Source organism: Mustela lutreola, chromosome 3, assembly GCF_030435805.1.
Source record: "Mustela lutreola isolate mMusLut2 chromosome 3, mMusLut2.pri, whole genome shotgun sequence".
In the NCBI taxonomy this organism is placed as follows: domain Eukaryota; kingdom Metazoa; phylum Chordata; class Mammalia; order Carnivora; family Mustelidae; genus Mustela; species Mustela lutreola.
The window spans coordinates 170,548,911-170,572,376 of NC_081292.1; the positions used below are offsets into that span (position 1 = coordinate 170,548,911).

At 44.9% G+C, this 23,466-nt stretch overlaps 1 protein-coding gene across 3 annotated transcripts in view; it reads right to left on the reverse strand.

Annotated features, from left to right (window-relative positions):
• DGKD (diacylglycerol kinase delta) overlaps window positions 1-23,466 on the reverse strand; it is a 113,398-nt gene that overhangs the window by 70,403 nt on the left and 19,529 nt on the right. For all 3 annotated transcript variants that reach the window (XM_059167675.1, XM_059167676.1, XM_059167674.1), the window contains exons 2-3: window positions 18,763-18,873; window positions 16,808-16,888 (exon numbers count right to left, since the gene is read on the reverse strand). In XM_059167675.1, the coding sequence (XP_059023658.1) occupies window positions 16,808-16,888; window positions 18,763-18,873 (192 nt within the window). The remainder of the gene's footprint in view (window positions 1-16,807; window positions 16,889-18,762; window positions 18,874-23,466) is intronic.

Consider the following 23,466-nt stretch of genomic DNA (forward strand, 5'->3'; position numbering starts at 1 on the left):
AGCAGTTTCGGACACAAGACAGAGCACAGACAGGCTGCCCTCTCCAGGACAGCAGCACCCTCACTTGAGACAGGGCTCAGCACAGAGGCTGCTCTGCAGGGGAGGCCACACCCATCTTCCCAGATGTCCCCCACTGTGGTCTGCCACTGGATCTAGCAGTATCTCCAAAGAGGAAAAACTGAGAGCATTTTAAGTCCCTAATGCTGCAGGAGTGAGGAAACAAGGGTTAACCGATCAACTCCGCCAGACCTACAAATGAAATATCTCCACCTATAAAAGTGATCATTATAGACTCATGAGTGGAAGTGTTTATGATGAAAATATAAAACTATACACATACCGGTGTATGTATGACATGTGAAATGTACCACACACCTCTGAATATAGGACTGAAGGGGACCGGAAGATAGAAAGCAGCTTCTGAGCTACTGTGACCTTTTCTCCCCGCCTCCCTTTAAGTCTCCTCTAAATCATTATTTCCATGTACACACTCTACACAATAAATGGATAAGTTGCCCTCCACACAGCTGCGGTCCTGGGACGCTCCCAGACTCCGCCCCAGAGCCCACCCCCATGCCCCTTCTCAGTGGCCACATGCAGTCCCCAGACCCACACTGCTGCTTCGGTCTCGGTGCTCTCACCGTGTTCTTTACCTGCTTCTGCTACACTTGTCACAGGTCACCATAATTATCTCTTTTCGTGTCTAACAGCCCCGGAGAAGTACCCGAGCACTGGAAACGTGTTTGTCCACTCTGTCTGCCCTCAGGCACCCAATAGTGTGCCACCACAATGGACAGCTGAAAGAAGGAAAAACAAGTCTTTCCAAACCATGCATGTTTTCCAAATGGTCTTGTTCGACTTCAGAAATCAGAGTGCCCAGGTAAGACTATGCTGTTGCCGAATTACTCCTGTATTCTCCAGGGGTAAACAAGAAGTTTTCAAACCATCACACTTGCTAGAAACGTACGCACACACGCACGCGCATGGACACGCACACAGACACATACGCAAACAGCAAAGGAGCCAGCCCAACCCAAAGCTGCTCACCAGATTCCAGAGACACACAGCTCCGCTCCCAGGAAGCTCCCCGGCCCAGTACTCAAGGCATTTGTAAGAGGGTAACAGCAGCAAGAAGGGGCTGGGCCCACAGAATTGTCCGTAGTGATGGACATTTGTTCTGTGGGACTTCACAAAGAAGAAACAATTTCATATCCTCTCTGAACAGAAAGAAGCAACAAAACCTACTTCCTGGCTCACACTTGCTGGCACAGGCCGAGTGTATCCTGCACTGCGGACAGCAGCTTCAAAGAGAACCCCTGGCCTCAAGTCAAGACCTACGAAGGTGTGACCAAGAGCGCACAGATTACTAAGGAGCCTCTGCTCCTTTGGCATCACATGAATGTGGACCCCAAACATGGCTACACCTCAAAATCATGAAAAGTTCTAAGAAATCACCCATTTACAACAAGTCAGCATCAGAATCTCTGGGGATGGTGCCAGGAACTTTTTTTTTTGCCCCCCAAGGGTGCCCAGGCTCAGATAAGTTTGAGAACCACTGCCCTGAGGGAGCAGAAGACAGCAGCGCATACCCTTCTGACTGTGGTCTAAACAGGAATATCCCACAAGGGAGAGTTTTCACCTGAATTTTGAGGGATGGGCAGGGTCTATGGAGGGAACTTGGGGAAAGAGCCTTCAGATCTGAGGTGCCCCACCAAGACCAGGGTGACCTGTGCACAAGGGGTTTATATTCTACAAAGAACAGGTCCTTAGGGGGTAAGAGGCTGGGACAACTAGGGAAAGCCAGGTCCCCTGGACTGTATAAGATAAGAACCGAGGTGGCACTCGATGATTTACAATCACCTTTAGAAATGGGCAGAATGTGACTCTTTTTAATGGTTTTATATTTCAGGTATATTCCAGTCAAACTTCTTTCCTCTTCAAGGTCCGACTCAAGTGCAATTGCTGCCAGGACCCCAGGGATAAGGGTAAAACAGTCAGACTGCTTTAGGTCCAGTGAAGTCCAGCATAATCCATCGTGATTTTTTTTTTTAAGATTTTACTTATTTGTCAGAGAGAGAGAGAGAGCGCGCACACGCGCGCACACACACAAGCAGGCAGAGTGGCAAGCAGAGACTGGAAGAGGGAGAAGTAGGCTCCCTGCCAAGCAAGGAGCCCAATGCAGGACTCGGTCCCAGGACCCTGGGATCGTGACCTGAGCCAAAGGCAGCGGCTTAACTGACTGAGCACCCATGTGTCCCAATCCATGGTGATTTTTTTTTTTTTTAAAGACTCCATTTATTTACTTGACAGAGAGATCACAAGTAGGCAGAGAGGCAGACAGAGAGAGAGAGAGAGGAGGAAGCAGGCTCCCCGCTGAGCAGAGAGCCCGACGCAGGACTCGATCCCAGGACCCTGAGACCATGACCTGAGCCGAAGGCAGCGGCTCAACCCACTGAGCCACCCAGGTGCCCCCATGGTGATTTTTTTTTTAAGATTTTATTTATTTATCTGACAGAGAGAGATCACAAGTAGGCAGAGAGACAGGCAGAGAGGGGGGGAAGCAGGCTCCCTGCTGAGCAGAGAGCCCGATGCGGGACTCGATCCCAGGACCCTGGGATCATGACCTGAGCTGAAGGTGGAGGCTTTAACCCACTGAGCCAACCAGGCACCCAACCAAGGTGATTTTAATGAGAAGTTATTATTCAGCAAACACAGAATGTATGAAACATTTCACTTAAGAAATATAAGTAAACCAAACTAAAAGAAAAATGTCTAAGTACCAAATGACATCATAAATTAATTTGTATCACTGCTTTCAATTCCCCCATTGAACAGATAGGCAGTGAATGCCTATAATCATACTGTTAATAGCAGCAAACACTTACATCATGCCTACTGTGTATTAATTCATTTAACCCTCCCAATGATCCCATAGTAGGTACTATTACTATCCCCCATTTCTCAGATGAGGAAACCGAGGCTCAGAGTACTCTAATGACTTGCCCAGGGCCACTCAGCTAGCAAGAGGCTGAGCTGGGATTCATGGCTCAGCCTCCCAGTCCTTGCCCCTGAGCACTGGCACAGCACGAGGGCTCATGGGGGGTATGTTCAACAGTAAAGAAAGGAACATAACCCAGTCCTATCATCTAGGTCCTTACATTGGAGGAAATGCAGATTCTGGACTCTCAAAGACAGAGGCCCTCCTTCCTCTGGGAAAACCAAAGCATGGAAATACTAAATAGCACATAATTTCACCCACAAATGAAGTAAAAGTAACTGAACGTATTACAGCATGAGTCTCTTAACACACAAACGGCCTGACACAGCACTGTCCTTCCCTCAGGCTCCAGTTCACCCACAGCACTGGCTTTCTCACAGCACTGACAGCCTCCATCCCTGCCCTCTGGCTGCTCAGGGGAGACCCAGAGACCCACGAGAAGGACCCCAAATAGAGACCCACCCACCAGCTTGGGGAATCGGATGTATGCCTCGACAAAACCAGAGCCAGGGCCAAGGTCCCACCTGCGCCAGCACCACCGCCCAAGGATTTGGGAGGAAGGGGGCTCAGGCAAATCCCAAGGGCACAAGCACATGACACCATGACAGCAGGTGACATCCCTGACTGCGGCAAAGGACTCCAGGCAGCAAAACTTCCAGAAAGGCACCATCCTCTCCCAGGCAACGTGGGTGGAAATGCCTCGCAATCCCCTGTGTGCTACAGGCTCCCTGCCATCTGAGGGACATAGGCCAGTACTCAGCCCACACCTGCCTGCAGGTGACCCTTTTCCTGCTTCCCGCTGTCCATCCGCTGCACCTGTGTCCCCCTCTGATGAGAAGCCCCTTGTCCTACTTAATTTAGAAAATCTTCACTAAATTCAATTCAGCTGATTCTGCTTCCCTCAAAAGGGACTGTGCCTCTGACACTAGCACCCCTGAAGTCAGTCTCTGGGGTGAAATTTCTGGGAACTGGAAGGGCCATTGATGCGCCCTGGTAAAGAAAGGGAGGGTATCCAGAGCTCCCTGAGTCTGGTCCTGCGCATATCAGGTGACCGTGGGGCCTTGTGCAGAGCTGCCTTCTGGAAGGCAATAATCACCCAACCGCTCAAAACCCCATTTATCTTTAGCACCCTACTAAATTCCCCAGTCACGTAAGACAGGACCAGCACTGCTAAGAGAGGTGTTTAACCAAAGTGCTACAGCTGTGTTCTCCATCCAGACCTCTGTCAACCACTATGGCTCCACCGAGGCTTCCACACCTCCTACCGGGCCACAGCCCTCCCCACACCCATTCTGGCCACCCCCTCCTGGAAGATTGAGTCTTCCACAACAGCCAGGCTTGTAACAAAAATGACTTTCAAAATCTGGATGGCATCCCAGTACCCATGGCAAAAAAGTCCCAACTCCACACAGCCTGGAAAGCACTTCACCTCTGACTTCCATCCATCCCGCCGCCCTCGCACGCTCTGCCGTTCCGGCAAGAACCACTTCTACCCCAGGGCACTCGCCATGCTGGCCACAGCTCCCTCTCAGCCTCAGGCCTCTGAGCCTCTTGTCCCTGACACCTGGCCTCACTGCAGCCCAGAGCTGCTCGCTCCCCAGCCTGCTGCTTCTGTGGCTGCTCGGCCTCCAGGGCCACAGGCTGCAGGAGGGGAGCCATGCACGGCAACCCAGAGTGTGGCCCGCTGTTAGCGCTCTGCGGAGGGACAGCAGCCAGGGGAACTGGGCCCAAGTCATCCTGAATCAGTAGCAATCAAGTATCTCCTTGACAAACACTGTGTGCTGGCTCTTGGGTGAAGCAGTGAACAAAACAAACAAAAACCTTGTTCTCACGCAGCACACACTGCAGCATGGGGACAAAGAAAACTGAAGGGACTTGGAGGACGGACTGGGAGGGACGGGCTGGGTGGCAGTGTGAGAACACAGCTGTGCTGTGCTCCACTGCCTCGACTTGTTCTTGCCACATCTTGACACTGAGTAACATTAAAGGAGGTGATGAAATGTCATCACAGCTCTATTAAAATAGGACAAAAATGGAAAATGATGAAAACACAAACTTGGAGAAACAAGGTAAAAGCCCTGCATGCTGACAGCCCTCCGATGCCCAGAAGTCTCTCGAGCTCCCGGCTGCCTCGGGAAGGCCATAAGCGAAGTCCATGCAGGATGGGAAGCTGTAGAACCGCTATGGAAAGTTCAAAGATGAAGAGCTCAGGCCAGGGGGAATATCCAAGTCAATGAGAACATTTGGAATCCCAAAAGAACATGGAAAATCTTTCTCTGAAGCAGAAAATGACTACATTAAACAGAAAGCACTTTTAAAATACCGCTCTATCAACCAAGAGTTAGCCAGGATAAAAACAAACTAAAAAGAACGTGAAAGTGATGCTGCCTGGCGGTAAAAATCACAAGTAAATGCAACAGGAAACAAAATTAAAACTTTCATAAGTAGAATTTGAGAAAAACAACAAATTAAAATGACGCAAAAAAGAGTGTGACAAACACGGAAGATCCGGAACCCTCCCCCTACAACTCCCTTACCCCGGGACTCTAAATTGCCTGACCAGCCGCTGTGCTAGGGAGAACCCGACACCTTCTTCCGCCTCCATTCTGGCTGCGCTGAGGCACCCTGTCCACTGCCTACCCGCCACCCCCTCCACTCAGAACCAGAAGCCACCCTCTCTTAGTGAGGGCTGTGGTCTCCCTCACACACATCCTACACACTCTCCACCCTTTCCCTTCCTCCTCCAGTTCACTCTCCACAGTGCAACTGGAGTAAAATGTTCTCACTGCAAATCTGGGAATTTCACCCAAAAGAACTATTTGATGGTATTACAGGTTGAAGGACTAAGTCCCAAGCCCTTCCCAGTGCCCACTATGGTCTCTGTTTCCTTCTGGCCTCAGCCAGCCACACAGCCTTTCTTCTGCTTCTTCCCACAGTCTACACTGCATCCTCCACCACAAGGCCTTTGCACACAGTGGTCCCTGGACTTGGCCCATTCTAGGATGCCTACAGGCATGACACATACAGACACATTCACACACTTGTACACACTTCCTCAGTGAAGACTAACCAGTCTTCACATCTCAGTTAAAACATTACTTCCTGGGGTGCCTGGGTGGCTCAGTGGGTTAAAGCCTCTGCCTTCAGCTTGGGTCATGATCCCAGGGTCCTGGGATCGAGCCCCGCATCAGGCTCTCTGCTCAGCAGGGAGCCTGCCTCCCCCTCTCTCTCTGCCTGCCTCTCTGCCTACTTGTGATCTCTGTCTGTCAAATAAATAAAATCTTAAAAAAAAAAAATTACTTCCTCAGGGGCAGTCCTCCTGACTCCACCCCAATACCAGTGGCGGGGGGGTCCTCCTTATGATACCCCACATAGCCTTCCTTCCCTATAACCTATTTCAGCCTGTAATCTCTCGGTGTGTGCTTCACTGAGCCCCCAGAGAATGCCAGCTTGATGAAGAGCCCCTCTCCATCTCTGCTCACCAATGACAGGTGACCAATGAGCATGGTGCTGGGCCCTGGGCAAGCTCGCAAAAGGCACACAGTGCTGAATCAATATATGAATAAACAACAAGGTTCCCAAAGAATAAGACAAAGCACACAAACAGAATTATACAAAAAATACGAGGAAAAAAAGACCTTTTTCAAAGTTGGAAAACCAAAACCAAGTCTGGAAGACAGAAGATTTACTATATACCAAACAAATTAGTAACCAAATCCAATTATCACACGAGAAAAACAGCCCCATGAGATTTTAAGCAGAAATGTACAGGGGCACTAGGGGGCTTAGTTCGTTAAGCGCCCAGCTCTGGATATCAACTCAGGTCTTGATTCTATGTCAGGCTCAACACTGGGCATGGAGCCTGCTTAACTAAGAAAAAGAGAAAGAAAGAAATGTACGGGTTATCTACAAAGATGATAACAACAGCAAGGCTGGCTTCAGAGGCCTCCCCTCCAACACCAACACTAGGAAACACTGTGCTGCTAGAGTTATCTAATAAAAAACACTCTAGGGATGCCTGGGTGGCTCAGTTGGTTGGACTGCCTTCAGCTCAGGTCATGATCCCGGAGTCCCGGGATCCAGTCCCGCATCGGGCTCCCAGCTCCATGGGGAGTCTGCTTCTCTCTCTGACCTTCTCATTGCTCATGCTCTCTCTCAAATAAATAAATAAATAAAATCTTCAAAAAAAAAAAAAAAAAAAAAAAAAACCACTCTATTTTGGGGCGCCTGGGTGGCTCAGATGGTTGAGCGTCTGCCCTCAGCTCAGGTCATGATTCCAGGTCCTAGGATCCAGCCCCACATCAGCCTCCTAGCTCAGCAAGGAGTCTTTAAAAACAAACAAACATATTTTGTTTCCTTTGCAGAAGGAACAACATTCTACATCATTTTTCTTCTTTGTTCTTCAGCCGCTTTCTCACTTTCATTAGTGTGATGCAAACAACAATGGTTGGTGAAAGAAAGCAGAAAGCAGCATGTTCTACGTGGCTGAACACCCCGTGAAGTACACAACTTCACCGAAAAAGGACATCACCACGTGCGCTAGCTATAAGCAGATACAACATAAGAAAATTCGTAAATTGTGAATGTATTTTTATAGGAATTTTTAAATTCAAATCACTACCAAATATAAATGTAAAAATACAAAACAGAAGGGAGATACCGAGAAAGCATTCAATCAAGATAGCACAACACAGTCATCCACTAAACACAGGAATCAAATGTGCAAAAACCCTGACAAGCAGAAAATGTCTCAAGTTCACTATTACAAACCGCTCCAGATTGAGGAAAAACAACTTCTAACAATATATTGTTTACAAGAATTAAATCTAAAATAGCAAAGAAAAACTGAAGATAAAAGTGAGGGTGGAAGACATATTACCAAATTCTGAACCAAGAAATAGAGCAATATTAGTATCAGACAGAGTACAGTTAACAGTAAAGACTGTTCAGTGTAAAAAAGATGTTACCTTATTGACAAATAATTACTCAGTAATGAAGGTACTAACATTTCTGTGTTTGGGCACCTGGGTGGCTCAGTCAGTGAAGCAGTGAAGCGTCTGCCTTCGGCTCAGGTCATGATCCCAGAGTTCAGGGATCAAGCCCCAAGTGGGGCTCCCTGCTTGGCGGGAGCCTGATTCTCCCTCCCTTTCTGCCCCCTACCCTCACTCATGCTCTCTCACTCTCTCTCAAATAAGTAAATAAATAAAAGCTTTCAAAAAAAAAAAAAAAAAATTATGTGCCTAAAAGAGCTTCAAAAGAGCACCTGGGTGGCTTAGTCAGTTAAGCATCTGCATTTGGCTCACGTCACAATCCTAGCGTCCTGGGACTGAGCCCTGGGTTTGGTCTTTCTGCTCAGCAGAGAATCTGCTTGTCCCTCTCCATCTGCCCCAAACGTTGCTTATGCCTTCTCTCTCACTCATTCTCTCCCTCAAATAAATAAAATCTTAAAAAATAAAAACAAAAATAGAAGCACCTGGGTGGCTCCATCATTATGGTCTGCCATCAGCTCAGGTCAGGGTCCTGGGATAGAACCCTGCACTGGGCCTCCCTGCTCGGCAGGAAGCCTACTTCTCCCTCTGCCCCTCCCCTGCTTGTGTTCCTTCTTTTGACATGTCTCTGTCAAATAAATAAGTAAAAATTTTTTAAATGTTTAAAAAAATAAAAATAAAAGAGCTTCAAAAACGGTGAAAATGAAAGTGTTGCAAATATAAGATTAAAATGACAAATATAATTATTCTGAAGAGAGTAACTCTTCATCAATCTCTGGAAGATCAAGCAAATTTAAAATAGGATCATTAGACCTAAACAACAAATTTATAAACTGTGACAAAGACCAAACTTGACTCCCTTTGGTAAACATATTACCTTTCAAATAAATGGTATCTAACATTTCTCATATTTACATAAAAAGTGATCTTGATGTCAGATACCTGTAAGTATCACTGAGTGACATGATACCGAAAAAAATAGTTAACTAGCAAGAATTGCCAATTCATTCATTAAGTGGAAGAGGTTGAGAGGCTGAAAAGAGCTCTAGCAATACCATAGGACTGGTGGGGAAAACGCAAATCCAGAAGGACTCCTGGGTGGCTCAGTCAGTTAAGTGTCTGCTTTCAGCTCAGGTCATGATCTCAGGGTCCTGGGATCAAGCCCCGCAACAGGCCCTCCACTCAGCAGGGAGCCTACTTCCTCCTCTCTCTTTCTCTCTCTCTGACTACCTCTCTGCCTGTCAAATAAATAAATAATATAATTTTTAAAAACCCTCTAAATATATAAAGCAAAACTAACAGAATGAAAACAAAAAACAGATAAGTCCACAATCATAGTAGGACATTTTAATAAATCTTTTTTTTTTAAGATTTTATTTGACAGAGAAAGACAGCAGAAACACAAGCAGGGGGAACAGCAGGCAGAGGGAGAAGAGAAGCAGGCTCCCCGCTGAGCAAGGAGCTGGACGTGGGGCTTGATCCCAGGACTCTGGGATCATGACCTGAGCTGAGGGCAGACGCTTAACCAACTGAGCCACCCTGCCACCCCGAGATTTTAATAAATTTTAATAATAGGACAAGCAGAAAAACAAATCAGTAGGTTATAAAATATTTGAGAAAAATAGCTAAACCTTTGTCCTACTCAAATGCATATAGGGAGATTTTAATAAATTTTAATAATAGGACAAGCAGAAAAACAAATCAGTAGGTTATAAAATATTTGAGAAAAATAGCTAAACCTTTGTCCTACTCAAATGCATATAGGAACTCCAAATCTAAGTTATGTTCAAATGCACATGGAACATTTATGAAAACTGGTAGGTCGTAAAAGTCTCAACAATTACAAAGGATTAAAATCATAGAGTATATTTTCGGATAGTAGTAGAATGAAGCTAGAGATCAATTAACAATACAACTAGAAAAATCCCAAGTGCCATGATATTAGGAAATGCACAGATCACAAAGACACAAAATATACATTATGACACCATTTATATCAAATAGCTAAAACACTCAAAACTAAAAATCTACAGTGTTGGGTGCCTCGGTGGGTCAGTGGGTTAAACCCTCTGCCTTTGGCTTGGGTTGTGATTTCGGGGTCCTGGGATCAATTTCCACATTGGGCTCTCTGCTCAGCAGGGAGCCTGCTTCGTCCTCTCTCTCTCTCTCTCTGCCTGCCTCTCTGCCTACCTGTGATCTTTCTCTGTCAAATAAATAAATAAAATCTTTTAAAATTTTTAAAAAAATAAAATAAAAATCTACAGTGTTGGAGGTCAGGATAGTGGTTACATTTGGAGAGGGGAGGTTAATCATGAAGGGAGCTTCTCTGGACTTGGAGATGTTCTATCACTTGATCTGAGTGGCTGTTAAACATCAAGCTTCCACTTACACTTGTGTATTTTTGGTATGGAAGTCATTTTTCAATCTAAGAATTTATTTGAAATATATAAAGTTCCAGTAAAGCAGAAATTCTACTTTGACAAACTCCTTCGGATTGTTTTAGTAGTCAAAATATACCTTCAGCACAAATCTGTAACTTCATTATCATAAAGCTAAAAATAATCTTTTTTTTTTATTAAATTGATTTATTTTCAGAAAAACAGTATTCATTATTTTTTCACCACACCCAGTGCTCCCTGCAATCCGTGCCCTCTATAAGCTAAAAATAATCTTAAAACATGTTAGAAAATGGAAAGAAGCATAAGGGAAAAATGAATAGCATTTTAACCCGGTAACATCAGGCCTACTATTAGTGTATGAAATCTAGTTAAAAAAAAAAAAAGGGGGGGGGGCCTGGGTGGCTCAGTGGGTTAAGTCGCTGCCTTCGGCTCGGGTCATGGTCCCAGGGTCCTGGGATCGAGTCCCACATCAGGCTCTCTGCTCGGCAGGGAGCCTGCTTCTTCCTCTCTCTCTTTCAGCCTGCCTCTCTGCCTACTTGTGATCTCGGTCTGTCAAATAAATAAATAAAATCTTTAAAAAAAAAAAAAAAAAAAGGACAAAGACAAAGCACTAAAACTATTACAACCATTGAGGGCAGACTTAGACAGAAAGTGAAATGAGTGAAATAATTCTGAACCCTAAAAAAACAGTGCCAACTAGATGAAAGCACAGGAAGAAATCAATTCATCAAAAGAGAAATTTAATGGCCAGCGTTCAACCTCACTTTGATAGTCAAAGAAACAAATCAAAACAAATTACCATTTTTAAACTAGCCAAGTGGCAAATAATACTCTAAAATGTTAACACGTGGTGTTTGTAAAAATTTTGAAAAAGAGAACTTTAAAAAAAAAAAAAAGAACTTTCATGAAGTCCTATTGACATAAGCTCTAAGGGCAAGTGGGCAATGAGATATCAAAAGCCTTTAGGTTTTCATTATGATTAACATGTTCAATCATCAAAAACATACAATTTCATGTTATTACAGAGGCTGGGATCTAAGTTGGCAAATCCCCTTTTCCTCTTCATGCCACTTTGTTTTTTGGCCTTGTGAGGGGCAGCCCCACAGGCAGAGGGCACTGTCAGCTCTACTCCCCATCTTCCAGAAGCTCCCACACCACCACACCACCTATGAAGACTCTGAAGGCAATCCTTAAGTCTTTAGCTTCGCTTTATTCTTAAAGAACAGGAAGACAAGCAGACCTGTCTAGTTACACAAGCCTCGTTTGTTCCACCTCTTCCACCCAGCTCATCTAAATAATTTCTCCTCTCCCCAATTATCTCCACCCATGTCCCTTGAAGTCTCCTGTCCAACTGTCCAAGAGGCCTCAATTTCTTTACAGTACAATTGTCTGGCCATAATAATAAAAATGGAACCTTTTGCACTGTGGAGGAAATTTACTCCTGCGTCTCCAAATACAAAAGGTTCCCAAGAATTAACTGATTCATGATAATAGCAGCTTTCATGGACTAGTTGTTTTTATCAGGCATGCAATTTTAGCCGAAATTCTGAAACTGGGAAATTACGACTAGAATAGTTGGAAACCAAATGAGATGTCCCAGGAAATGTAGTAGCTTCTGGGTAAATCCATTTGCTCATTCTGCACTCTGAGCAAAGTCCACAAGGGCTCAGCCGATGGAAGGCAGACCTACAAAGAGACTTCGGCAGTTCGCCGTATAGTACGCAACCGGTTCAGAACTCAGCCGGTAAACACCACAGGGGGTTAGAAAGAGGGATAATCGTTAAGTGTTCATTTTAAGCATAGAAAATATTTCTATCACCCACAGCCCCAGAACTGAAGGACTCTCTACCAAAGCATGACTGGGGGTGAAGTGGACTGCAAGCTCTCTCCATTTATCTCCATATTCCATACGCCATCATGAATCACTCATGGGATGAGCTTCCTTATCTTGGAATGTTTCTGGGGAACCTCAGTATTAATCTTTCTCTGGTCCTTTCAGCACATCCTCAGATGAAAAGGCAGTTTTTAAAGCACTAATGAAACAGAAAATAAATGTGAAAGAATTAGTGCCATGACTACCCAACAGAGCTGGAGTTCCAAAGGTCTCTCCAACACAGACAGGCTCTACATCTGGAAGTCAAGTATTTAGCACTCGGAACACATTTTCCCATAGAGACAATGTATAAATCAGGGTTCATTCTCTGATCCGGCTGACAAAGCTCCGTATTAACTCATATAGTACCAAAAGCACAGGACCATCCTATTTCTTCCATAATATTTTTACTGAGAAACAATACCCGCACAATTCACCCTTTTAAAGTATACAATTCAGTGGTTTTTAGCACACTCACAAAGTTGTGCAACCATCACCTGTATCTAATTCTAGAACATTGTGTCAGCCCCTCAAAAAAATTCTGTACCTCAGGCAGTCATTCCTCCTTCCTCCACAGCCCCTCCCAGCCACTAATCTACTTTCCATCTCTACAGGCTTGCCTATTGTGGCACTTTGTATCAACGGAATCATAAGATGTGGCCTTTTGTGTCTGGCTTCTTTCACTCAGGATCATGTTTTCAAGGCTCATACAAGTTGTAACACATATTCAGTACTTCACTTATTTGTCCAAAGCCTTTTTTTTTTTTAAAAAGATTTTATTTATTTGTCATAGAGAGAGAGAGCAAGGGAGAGCGCAAGTGCACAAGCATGTAGAGTGGCAGGCAGAGGTGGAGAGAGAAGCTGGCTTCCCTGCCGAGCAAGGAGCCCAATGTGGGACTCGATCCCAGGACCCTGGGATGATGACCTGAGCCAAAGGCAGCGGCTTAACCAACTGAGTCACTCAGGCGTCCCTGTCCAAAGCCTTTTAAAAGTTCATACTTTGTACCTCAAATGGAATTTACAGAAATAATTGGAAATGCACCAAAGGATCTGTGTACAAGTATATATCACAATATTATTTATGATAGGAAAAACGTAACATTCACTATAAGGTCCGGTTAAATAAACTTACACATTTACATGATGGAATACTATGCAACATTAGTAAGTAAGATTTTAAAGGATATATATGAAAGTTAAAACTCATTGTTAACTAAAGAAAGAACACTGAAAACATTTATTTTTTTAAAGATTTTATTTATTTATTTGATAGAGAGATCACAAGTAGGCAGAGAGGCAGGCAGAGAGAGAGAGGAAGGGAAGCAGACTCCCTGCTGAGCAGAGAGCCCGATGTGGGGCTCGATAGCAGGACCCTGAGATCATGACCTGAGCCAAAGGCAGAGGTTTTAACCCACTAAGCCACCCAGGCGCCCCGAACATTGAAAACATTTAAAAGAAAGTGTGTGTGGGATGACGTCAACCAAAATATATTACCAGGTATCTCTGGGTAATAGGAATATGGATGGTTTTAAATTTCCTGTTTATATTTATATACTTCAAATTTTTCTTTAATAACTTGAATGATTAGTAAAGTAATTCTACTGGGAGAAAAAAAAACAACTTTTGGAATGTGAACAGAAAGGCACTCAGAGTTCAATTCAGAGTCCCTCATACTTTCATTATATAGGCAATCTTATTGTCTGTTTAATTATACACACATGCACACACATAACAGAAATAAGAATAAGCTAATCATTAAGTTGTTTTTAAAAGTTGCGAAAAGCAAAAAAGAGAATAAATAGAGATGCATAAACTGAATTAGGGACCAGAAAAATGGAACTGATCAATAATCCAAGAACTGGTTCTCTTACAAAAACAACAAAAGGGACGGAGAATAAGAAATCTGACAAGAAAAACAAAAGCTAAACAAAATTAGAAATGTGAAAAGGATATAACCAGAGACACTGAGGTTTAAAGTGCAAATAATACATGCTACGAAATTCAAAGGTGGGATAAGTGGGAAAGCAAATTACAAAAATGGAGTCGAGAGGTGAAAAAGCTCAACCTTTTCACAGTCTTACCTTCCTAGAGAGTCTTCATTTGTTAAGGCTTTTTTTTTTTTTTAAAGATTTTATTTATTTATTTGACAGGGAGAGACCACAAGCAGGGGGAGCACGAGGCAAAGGGAGCAGTAGAGGGAGAAGCAGACTCCCCACTGAGCAGGGAAATGCTCCCAGGGATAATGACCGATGCAGCCAAAGACAAAGACACATGTTTAACCAACTGAGCCACCCAGGCACCCCCTCCCTGAACAATCTTAATGACAGAGAATTTAAAATAAGTTCTCTCATACTTTCAAGAAACAATCAATTCTAAAGCTATAGATGTTCCAGAACACATAAAGTTATGGAAAGTTACTAAATGAATTTTATAGGGCTAGTTTAACTCTGAGATCAAAACACAAGTTACCTCCTACCCCAAAGGAAATCTCCAACCATACACAGTAGATATGAATATTCTAAACACAAAATTAGGTTGGAAAAACTTAACATTACCAAGAACAATTTTATTATTAGGAAATATACAAATACCCAAAACCAACATGATCAACTAAATTAATGCTCAAAAACACCCTAATAAAACACCTATTCCTATTTAAAAACTCTAAAAGCCACAAATCACAGAATAATCCATTTACAGTGTTTTTTTTTCCACATACAGTTTTAAAAGTCTTTCACCAGCCAGTAAGTAAACAATAAAATTAATGGAGTAAAAATAACAATATTCTAAGTAAAATGAAGAATAAAATAAGAAAGACCACCAGGAAAGTCTGAATAATTTGATAAGCCATGAACTAAAACCAAGCAGTTAGCTATATCAAAACAAGTAGAAGTTTAAATGGAAGAAGGAAAATCCCATTCGAATCAGCAACATCAATAACCAGCCCATAAATAAATAAAACCTGAAAGTATCTGAAACTAACACTAACCCAAATGTCAGATCCTATATGTAAAAAGAAAATTACCCACTTTGACTGAGTTATAAAAGAACTAGAAAAAAAAATCAGGGAGCATACTTTACTTCTAGATTGGCTAGCTTAATACAGAGAAACAAGCTTCTAAATATTCCATTCCTGCCATTAGTCATACTTTATAAGGATTTTTTTTAATATTTTATTTATTTGCCAGAGAGAGAGAGAAAATGCATGAGAGTATAACCAGGGGGGAGCAACAGGCAAAGGGAGAGGGAGAAGCAGGCTCCCCTTTGAGCAGGGAGCCCCATGCAGGACTCGATTCCAAGACCCCGGGATTATGACCCAAGCAGAAGGCAAACACTTAACCATCTATACAGATTTTTAAAGTCGGCCCCCGAAACCCAACTTGTAGTCATACCTGAAATGCTGTCTATAAAGCCATTTAAAAAATATGAGGAATGGGGGGCGCCTGGGTGGCTCAGAGGGTTAAAGCCTCTGCCTTCGGCTCGGGTCATGATCCCAAGGTCCTGGGATCGAGCCCGCATCGGGCTCTCTGCTCAGCGGGGAGCCTTCCTCCTCCTCTCTCTCTGCCTGCCTCTCTGCCTACTTGTGATCTCTCTCTGTCAAATAAATAAATAAAATCTTTTAAATAAATAAACAAATAAATAAATGAATGAATAAATGAATAAATAATTGAATAAATAAATAATAAAAAATATGAGGAACGGGATGCCTGGGTGGCTCAGTTGGTTGGACTACTGCCTTCTGCTCAGGTCATGATCCCAGAGTCCCAGGATCGAGTCCCACATCGGGCTCCCAGCTCCATGGGGAGTCTGCTTCTCCCTCTGACCTTCTCCTCGCTCATGCTCGTTCTCACTGTCTCTCTCTCTCAAATAAATAAATAAAATCTTTTAAAAAAAAGAAAATGAGGAACATTTTGATCAATCAACATGGAAAAATGCCCAACATAAATTGTCAAGAGGAAAAAAAACTGGTATAAAATAAAAGAATCATAATAAGCTTATGGTGTATGTGGGGGAAGGCACAGGTATTTAGAAATAAAGATGAACACTCCAGAGTAAGCAGTTGGTTACCTCTGGGTGGTGAGGTCACATGACTTTAGGTATTTGGAACTTTTACAAAAAGTACAATGTAACTTCTTTAAATTTGGGGGTAGGGAGGGGAACAGTTTAAAAGTAAAGAAACACCCAAAATATCAACAGCATATGTTTTGAGGTAGCTGAATTATGGTTGTTTCAACATAGTTTCTGTGTTTTCCAAATTTTCTACAATAATCGTGAAAAACAAGCCTCTTTGCAAAACTGTTAGAGAAACGTTAAAAAACAACATGTTAAAAAATTCACTTGGACCCTCTTGTTCTTTTGAGCTTCCATGTGCCAAATTCTTAGTTTTTCTCCAACCATTCTATTATTTTCAACATTAAATTCAAAATTTGCCAAGAAGACTTCCAATCAGAAAAAATAAAATGGTCTGAACTGCTTACATGCTTGTTCAGATTAAAAAGGAAAGCAAAATGTGGTGAGGAATCAAGATAGGTGTGGTCCAGAGTCTTACCGTGAAACTGTTGTTGACGTTCTTGGTGCTGGATTCAGCCACGCTGGCATCTGTCAGGTCCACCTCGTCAAATATGATCGACTGGAGAAGAGACCCAGGCACCAGAGTCAGTGTGGGGCCAAGGCACCCTGGCCCAGCCACTCTTTCTCCCTCAAGCCCAGCCAAGCACCCACAGACACCCAAGCCCCTTAAAACTTGAGCACCTGACAACTACACGAACACTAACTGCGTCCACAGCTGCCTGCTTCTAACAAGAGCACAGAGCTCAAAGGTACAGCTCTGTGTGTTTTTTAAGCCAGGAGTTCATGAGTGACTGCATTCATGGAGAAAAACAAAACAAAACAAAAAAACCACTGTGGTTCCTGTATTTATTTTTTGTAATCAGCATTTCACTTCTTTTTTTTTTTTTTTTTAGATTTTTTTTTTTTTTTAATATTTTATTTATTTATTTGAGAGAGAGACAGTGAGAGAGAACATGAGTGAGGAGAAGGTCAGAGAGAGAAGCAGACTCCCCATGGAGCTGGGAGCCTGATGCGGGACTCGATCCCAGGAATCCAGGATCATGACCTGAGCCGAAGGCAGTCGTCCAACCAACTGAGCCACCCAGGCGTCCCTAGCATTTCACTTCTATATGTGAAATATCCCCTCACATGGAGTCTACCTGAGGGAGCAGGGTTCTAGACCGAGGATCCTCCGTCCTTCCAGCTAGAATCACACTTAGGGGGAAAGGTCCTGGCTAAAACAAATGATTCTAGGAAGAGAGATAGAAGGGATCTGGCCATGAGGAAAAAAAAAACAAAAACAAACAAAAAAGGGAGCAGACCAGAAGGAACCTAGTCCTGGAGAGAGAGACAGCCAGGCTCCAGAAGGAGGACTGGGTATTCTGCCGGGGAAACTCCCTCCCCAACCTATTTTCCTCCCCATAGTCCCCATCTCCTGTTTACCTTATTGTCCCCTCTAAGAAGACTCCACTGGGAACCCCTGGAGGAAATGCTAATGACTTAGGAAAGAGACTCACCCTTTTAAGTAACAAGCCTCCTCCCCCAAACCCCTTCCCCAAACACACACACACACACACACACACACACACACACACACACAACTAACTCTAAGTGTTTTTTGGTTTTTTAATGAGGGATGCGGTCAGAACCCTCTCCAAACAAGTTGCTCTGTTCAATTTCAAAAATTTTAATGCATTCTCTAGGGATCCATCTCAAAAAAAAAAAGTCTGGAATCTAAATCATTTACATTTTAATACCAAAATATCAGTATTGACAACAATACCAATACAATACTGGTATTCAGGACGCCAAAAACTAGCTTTGCAAACACACATTCATTTAAACGGATGGGAATTCAGTGGCTTTCACTGGCTTCTTGTCTTTCTCTAGAGCTGCCTGTGACTCTCCCTGCAAAGCTCATACACAAGCCAGCACAAGGGAAGGCGGAGCTGGGCTAGAACTTCACAGTTCTGTTCACACATCAACAAGCCCAAAACGCTCCAAAAACAGCTTCCATTAGTGTCACAGACATGTACTACTTACCTCCACACTCATTAAGCTGTATATATTAAATATCTATAGCTTTTTGAGTGCCAATTATAACTCAATAAACTGCTTTTAAAGAAAAGATATTTTAGCCCATAAGAGATTTGTAAGCCTGTGACCCCAATTCTTCCGAAAAAGAGATCTTTCACTGTAATTTGATTATTTCTGTGACATTCCCCCCTTTCCCCACTGGTGACACGGAACACTAAGGGGGAAAACACTCAGTAAAAGTCAACATGTATAAGAAATAAAACATGCCTTGAGACAAATTAAAGCTAGCACTGCAGAGTATTACCAAACTCATGGGAAATAACAGATCTAAGCAGTGGAGGATAAGAAATCAGTAGGGGACTCGGTAGAGACCCTGCCGAGTCTGTTCTCCAGTGGTCTCCACTCACTGCACCTCACCTTTGCCGTTTTTGCATAGTACAGCGTTCGCCCCCGCAGCTTGAAGTATCTCCTTTTTGATCGCTGAAATGAATTGTTCTGTTTGGTCAGCATCCCCTCTTTGATGACGGTCTGAAAGCACAGAAACAATTCGTGAGCAAGAGTCTGCACAGTGCCCTGGTGCCCATCCCACGGAACTGAACACAAACGGGCCAGTGCCTGCCTGACCACTTAGGCCACTGGCCTGACCCAAGTACTTCTCACACTCTCCCCAGACCTGGCCTCTAGACAGGCCGAGAGTGCTGCCTGGGAGGGCTACACAATTCTGAAGGACGGTGGCATGCCTGAGTGGTAAGGGTGTCAGGGGCCCAAGGTGTGCCTGGCCATGCCCAGGAGATCAACAGAAGGGGGACAAGAAGACTTGAAGGAACACAGTAAGCAGCAAGGGGCCAGAGCATTCTCCAGCTTCAGCATTTGGTATTTTTCAGCTATTCTTGGCGTCGTCTCCGTGTTCTCTGGCCTCCTGCCATTTCTCAGGATCCCGTTGCCAAAACTGTCGATGTAGGTTGCTGTGGGGTTCAGCACAGCTCCAGGCCTGTGCCCCAATCAACCCTCACCCTATTCACAAGCTGGGTACATGCCTCTGCCCACATTGTCAGACAGAAGTGCCACAACCAAAGTCACTAAACTCCTCTCCTCCTGTAAATCCAATCGGTCCACCATTTACCTGGAGTTCCCTTAACAGCCAAAGTGGACAGCGGTCCACTCACCATGGCTCAATGAAAGCCAAGGTCTCGGCAGAGACCCAGGCAGGGTCTCTACCGAGTCCCCTACCAAGTCCTTATCCTGGGACAAACTTCCACTGCTTAGATCTGTTATTTCCCGTGAGTTTGGTAATACTCTGCAGTGCTGCTTTAATTTGTCTCAAGGCACGTTTTATTTCTTATAAACGTTGACTTTTACTGAGTGTTTTCCCCCTTAATGTTCTGTGTCACCAGTGGGGAAAGGGGGGAATGTCACAGAAATAATCAAATTACAGTGAAAGAACAGGGGGCATGGCTTCTCCTGGAGCTGTTTCCCCTCCAGTGCTGTCCCGGGGGCCAGTCTAACAGGACAAGGGAGTCCTGCAGAGCACTCAGAACCGAAATGCTCAAAGAACTACTTGATCATTAGACATGTGAACTACTGGGAGCCACTAGGAAACAAACCGAATAAACAACATGCCTAAAACAGGAGCCTGGCTCTCGGCACGTACATACAGTTTTCCCCAGCTGACAGAAACGGCCAATGTACAGGGGGTTTCACCATGGAATCAGTGAGAATGCACAAAAACTATGCCCCATATACTAATACCGGTTCAGAGAAGTTTTAGAAGAATTACCTAATCCCATATAGCTTTGCACTTTAGGTAACTTTTTAAAGAAAGTATCTGTCCAAAGCACTTGGGTACCTGTGGCCACTGAAGATGACCTAAGATGAAACCAGATAATAGAAACCTCATGTAACCCAAACACGTCAGACGACAAGAGCAGAACACCAGTGCAGTCTGGTCCTTCCACGAGCCAACTCAAAACAGAGCAGGGAGAGAACTCGGGATGCAGCTCACCCCCACCCTGAGAAGAACTCCAAAGAAAGCCCCTGAGGGCTTCACCAACATGGGGCCGTGCACCGGGACCCCAACCTGAGACGCACAGTGCCCTGTCCACAGGGCATGGAAGTGCTGGCAGCTGCTCCCCTCCTTATCCCCGCCGCAGGATGTCCTCTCGAGGAGCTTCCCGGGCAAGAGGAGCTGCACGAGCCAGCTCGTGACCTTTGCGCCAGGTGTGATGGGATCTGTGCTGTCCAGTTGGCCTTGTGGTACGACAGCAACCTTCTCCAGGTCCCAGGAAAAAAACTACTGAGAACCTCCCTCCTCATGCTGTGGCTTATACCTCCACCTTTGCTTCTGAGGTCACCTGCCAGCTCTCCTAGGTAATGAGAGACTGGCAGCAGCAGAGAGAAGATGACAGCATCACCCAATGACCAAAGGAACAGACAAGCAAACTACAGTCACAGAATCAAAAAGGGCCATCCTAAACGCAGGCGCTGCTTTTCTGAAGGGTGGGAACATGTGCTGAACCAGAGGCTGAGTCCATGGCAGAGACCGAGCACCCCCTCTGATCCCAGTAGCTACGAGTAGAGACCATCCCCGGTACAGAAGGACTAGCAGGTCGTTTCCCAGCGTTCTTTTCAGAGCCAAGTACACACGGACGTCCATCTCAGCGCGCTCTTCAGAGACCCAGAACAGCTATGTCTGCACACAGCAAGACAGACCCACAGGCGCCAGGGCCACGCTCCAAGGCGGCCTCTCCTCCTTGACCTCACAGGACTCTCTCGACAAAGGCACCGCTCCTCACCCCCACGCGTCTTCCTTACCTCTGCAGGGGAAGTCACCACTTCCATCTCTTTTCTAAATGCAAATTAAAAAAAAAAAAAAAAAGACAACAAAACCAACAAGCCCAGACCCAGAAAAGTTATACTAAGTTATCTTTAAAGGAATGCTAGAGTACTTTTTCTTGCATCTCCCGCCACACATCTCACACATAAAAGAAAAGCAAAATTAAAACACAATCCACTCTACCACACACACACAAATCTTTCAGAAAGCGGATGAGAGCTGCGATCTTGGGCTACCCAAGGAGGGCCGCTGTTCTATTTATAGAACAAGAGCACTCAGAAAAAGACTCTGGTGGGTTTCAGCGGAAAAGGCTGGGGAAAAGATAAAGACCAGTATTTCTTTGAAGCTTTCTCAGAAACTGCGTTTCTTCTCCTGATTCGCTGCTCGAGAATACTATAGATATGCTGCAGAATATTTTTAAACACTCAGTCAAAAGCAATGAACTAAAAGTGGTCAAGAAAATAACACCCCTGAATAATCTGCTGTGTTTTGCATTTGGCAGCTTGTAAATGGCACCCACAGGAAACACTGCTCAGCTGGCAGGGCTCCTCCTCGTGCCCAATGGAGCAGAGAACCAGAAGTCAAAAACCCAGACTCAAGCACAGCTCGATCAGGACATGCTGGGCGGCCATGCTCTTAGAACCATTTTGTCAAGTTCTTTGCACAAATAGAAGGGCCCACTCTGTCCTTCAAGCAATCCAGGGCACCTTCATCACCATCAGAAACCCAGAAAGGACAGATCTGAAACACACACAGGCACTGAGAATCAGAGTGGGTAAGTGAGCCCCACGCCCACCTCCAGAAAGGAAGTTAATCCAGGGATGAAACCGGTAGTCCAAGCGTGGCCCTGGGTGCCACAGCCACCCACGGTGAGCTGACAGAGAGCAGCTGGCCCATAGGCGAGACTGCCAGGCACCTGCTGAGGGAAGCTCAAGTCTCTAGTCATCCTGCTCAGGAACAAAGGACTGAGGAAGGCAGCTCTGGAAATGCCCTTAAAAAGGCTTCAAAACAGGGGCACCTGAGTGGCGCAGCAGTCAGTTAAGCATCCAACTCTTGGTTCCCACACAGGTCGTGATCTCGGTGTCCTGAGATAAGCCCTGCATCGGGCTCTGCACTCAGCACAACCTGCTCAAGATTCTCTGTTGCTCCTGCTTGTGTGCTCACACACTCTTTCTCTCTGATAAATAAATAAGTAAAATCTTCGGCCTGGGAAGTGGAGGGAGAAGGTTTCAAACGAGTGGGCAGGAAAAAGCAAGAACAGGCCCCTCGAGCCCTGGGCAAACCTGCCCAGATTACTGAGAGCAAGGCCTGTGGGTCTCAGACCCTCAGGTATACTTTGCAAACATGCTCTTGGCCACAGTATGGAGGAGAGGCGGAGGGAAACCTAGAAGCACACAGAACAGTCCAGTAACTCTTGTAAGAGGGCAGCCAGCAACACTGAGCCTCTGGGAGGGAAACAGGGACACAGACTTGAGAATGCCTGGATGGAGACGAGGAGGACTCTGGTTTCACGGGAGAGGCTGGGGGCTTCATTTGGGGCATGCCCACGAGGTCCTCAAGCATGCCAGGGGGAGCTGAGCAGAGCAGAGAGACAGCAGCGTATATGAGGTCAGGGTATGAGACAAGGTTTAACAGGAGAGACGTTTTGGTAAGGCACATAGGGAAAAGGAGCACAAAAAGAGCAGGCACAGGAGACTGGGAATCCCAGGACACCAAGTCCAGGTACAGAGAGGCAGGAACCCAAAGGAAGGATAGAAGAAAGCAGGCACAAGGCCAGGATCAAGGAGACAGCCCCCAGGAGGCTGCACTAATGATGACGACTGGGTGGAGTCGGAGGAGGGCTGCCAGGGCTAAGCCAGAGCACAGTACACGGAATGTGACCTGGATGGGAGGAAGCAAAGATGGAGGTGGGTTTTTTAACCCACATGTTTCTTAACTTTTTATAAACATGGGATCATAGTGCACACACCATACTTTAACTTCCAATTTCCTCTCCTGATATATCGTCAGCACCCTTCCACGTTAGTGAGTACCTTTGTCAGCTACAGAGCATTTCCACATACTGCTGTGCACTGCTGTGCGTGTACTCAACTCACCTGGGCTGCTAGAACAGGTGGAACGGGTCCCACTCCACGCTACCAACAGCACTTCGAAGAACAGCGCTACAAAAGTCTGTGCCTGCCCTGGACTCTTCCTTAAGGCAAAATGACGAGAAGCAGCATTTGGGGCTCAAGACAGCCCAGAAATAGATGCTGACAGATTTGAAAGTGTGATGAGTGACAGCAGCA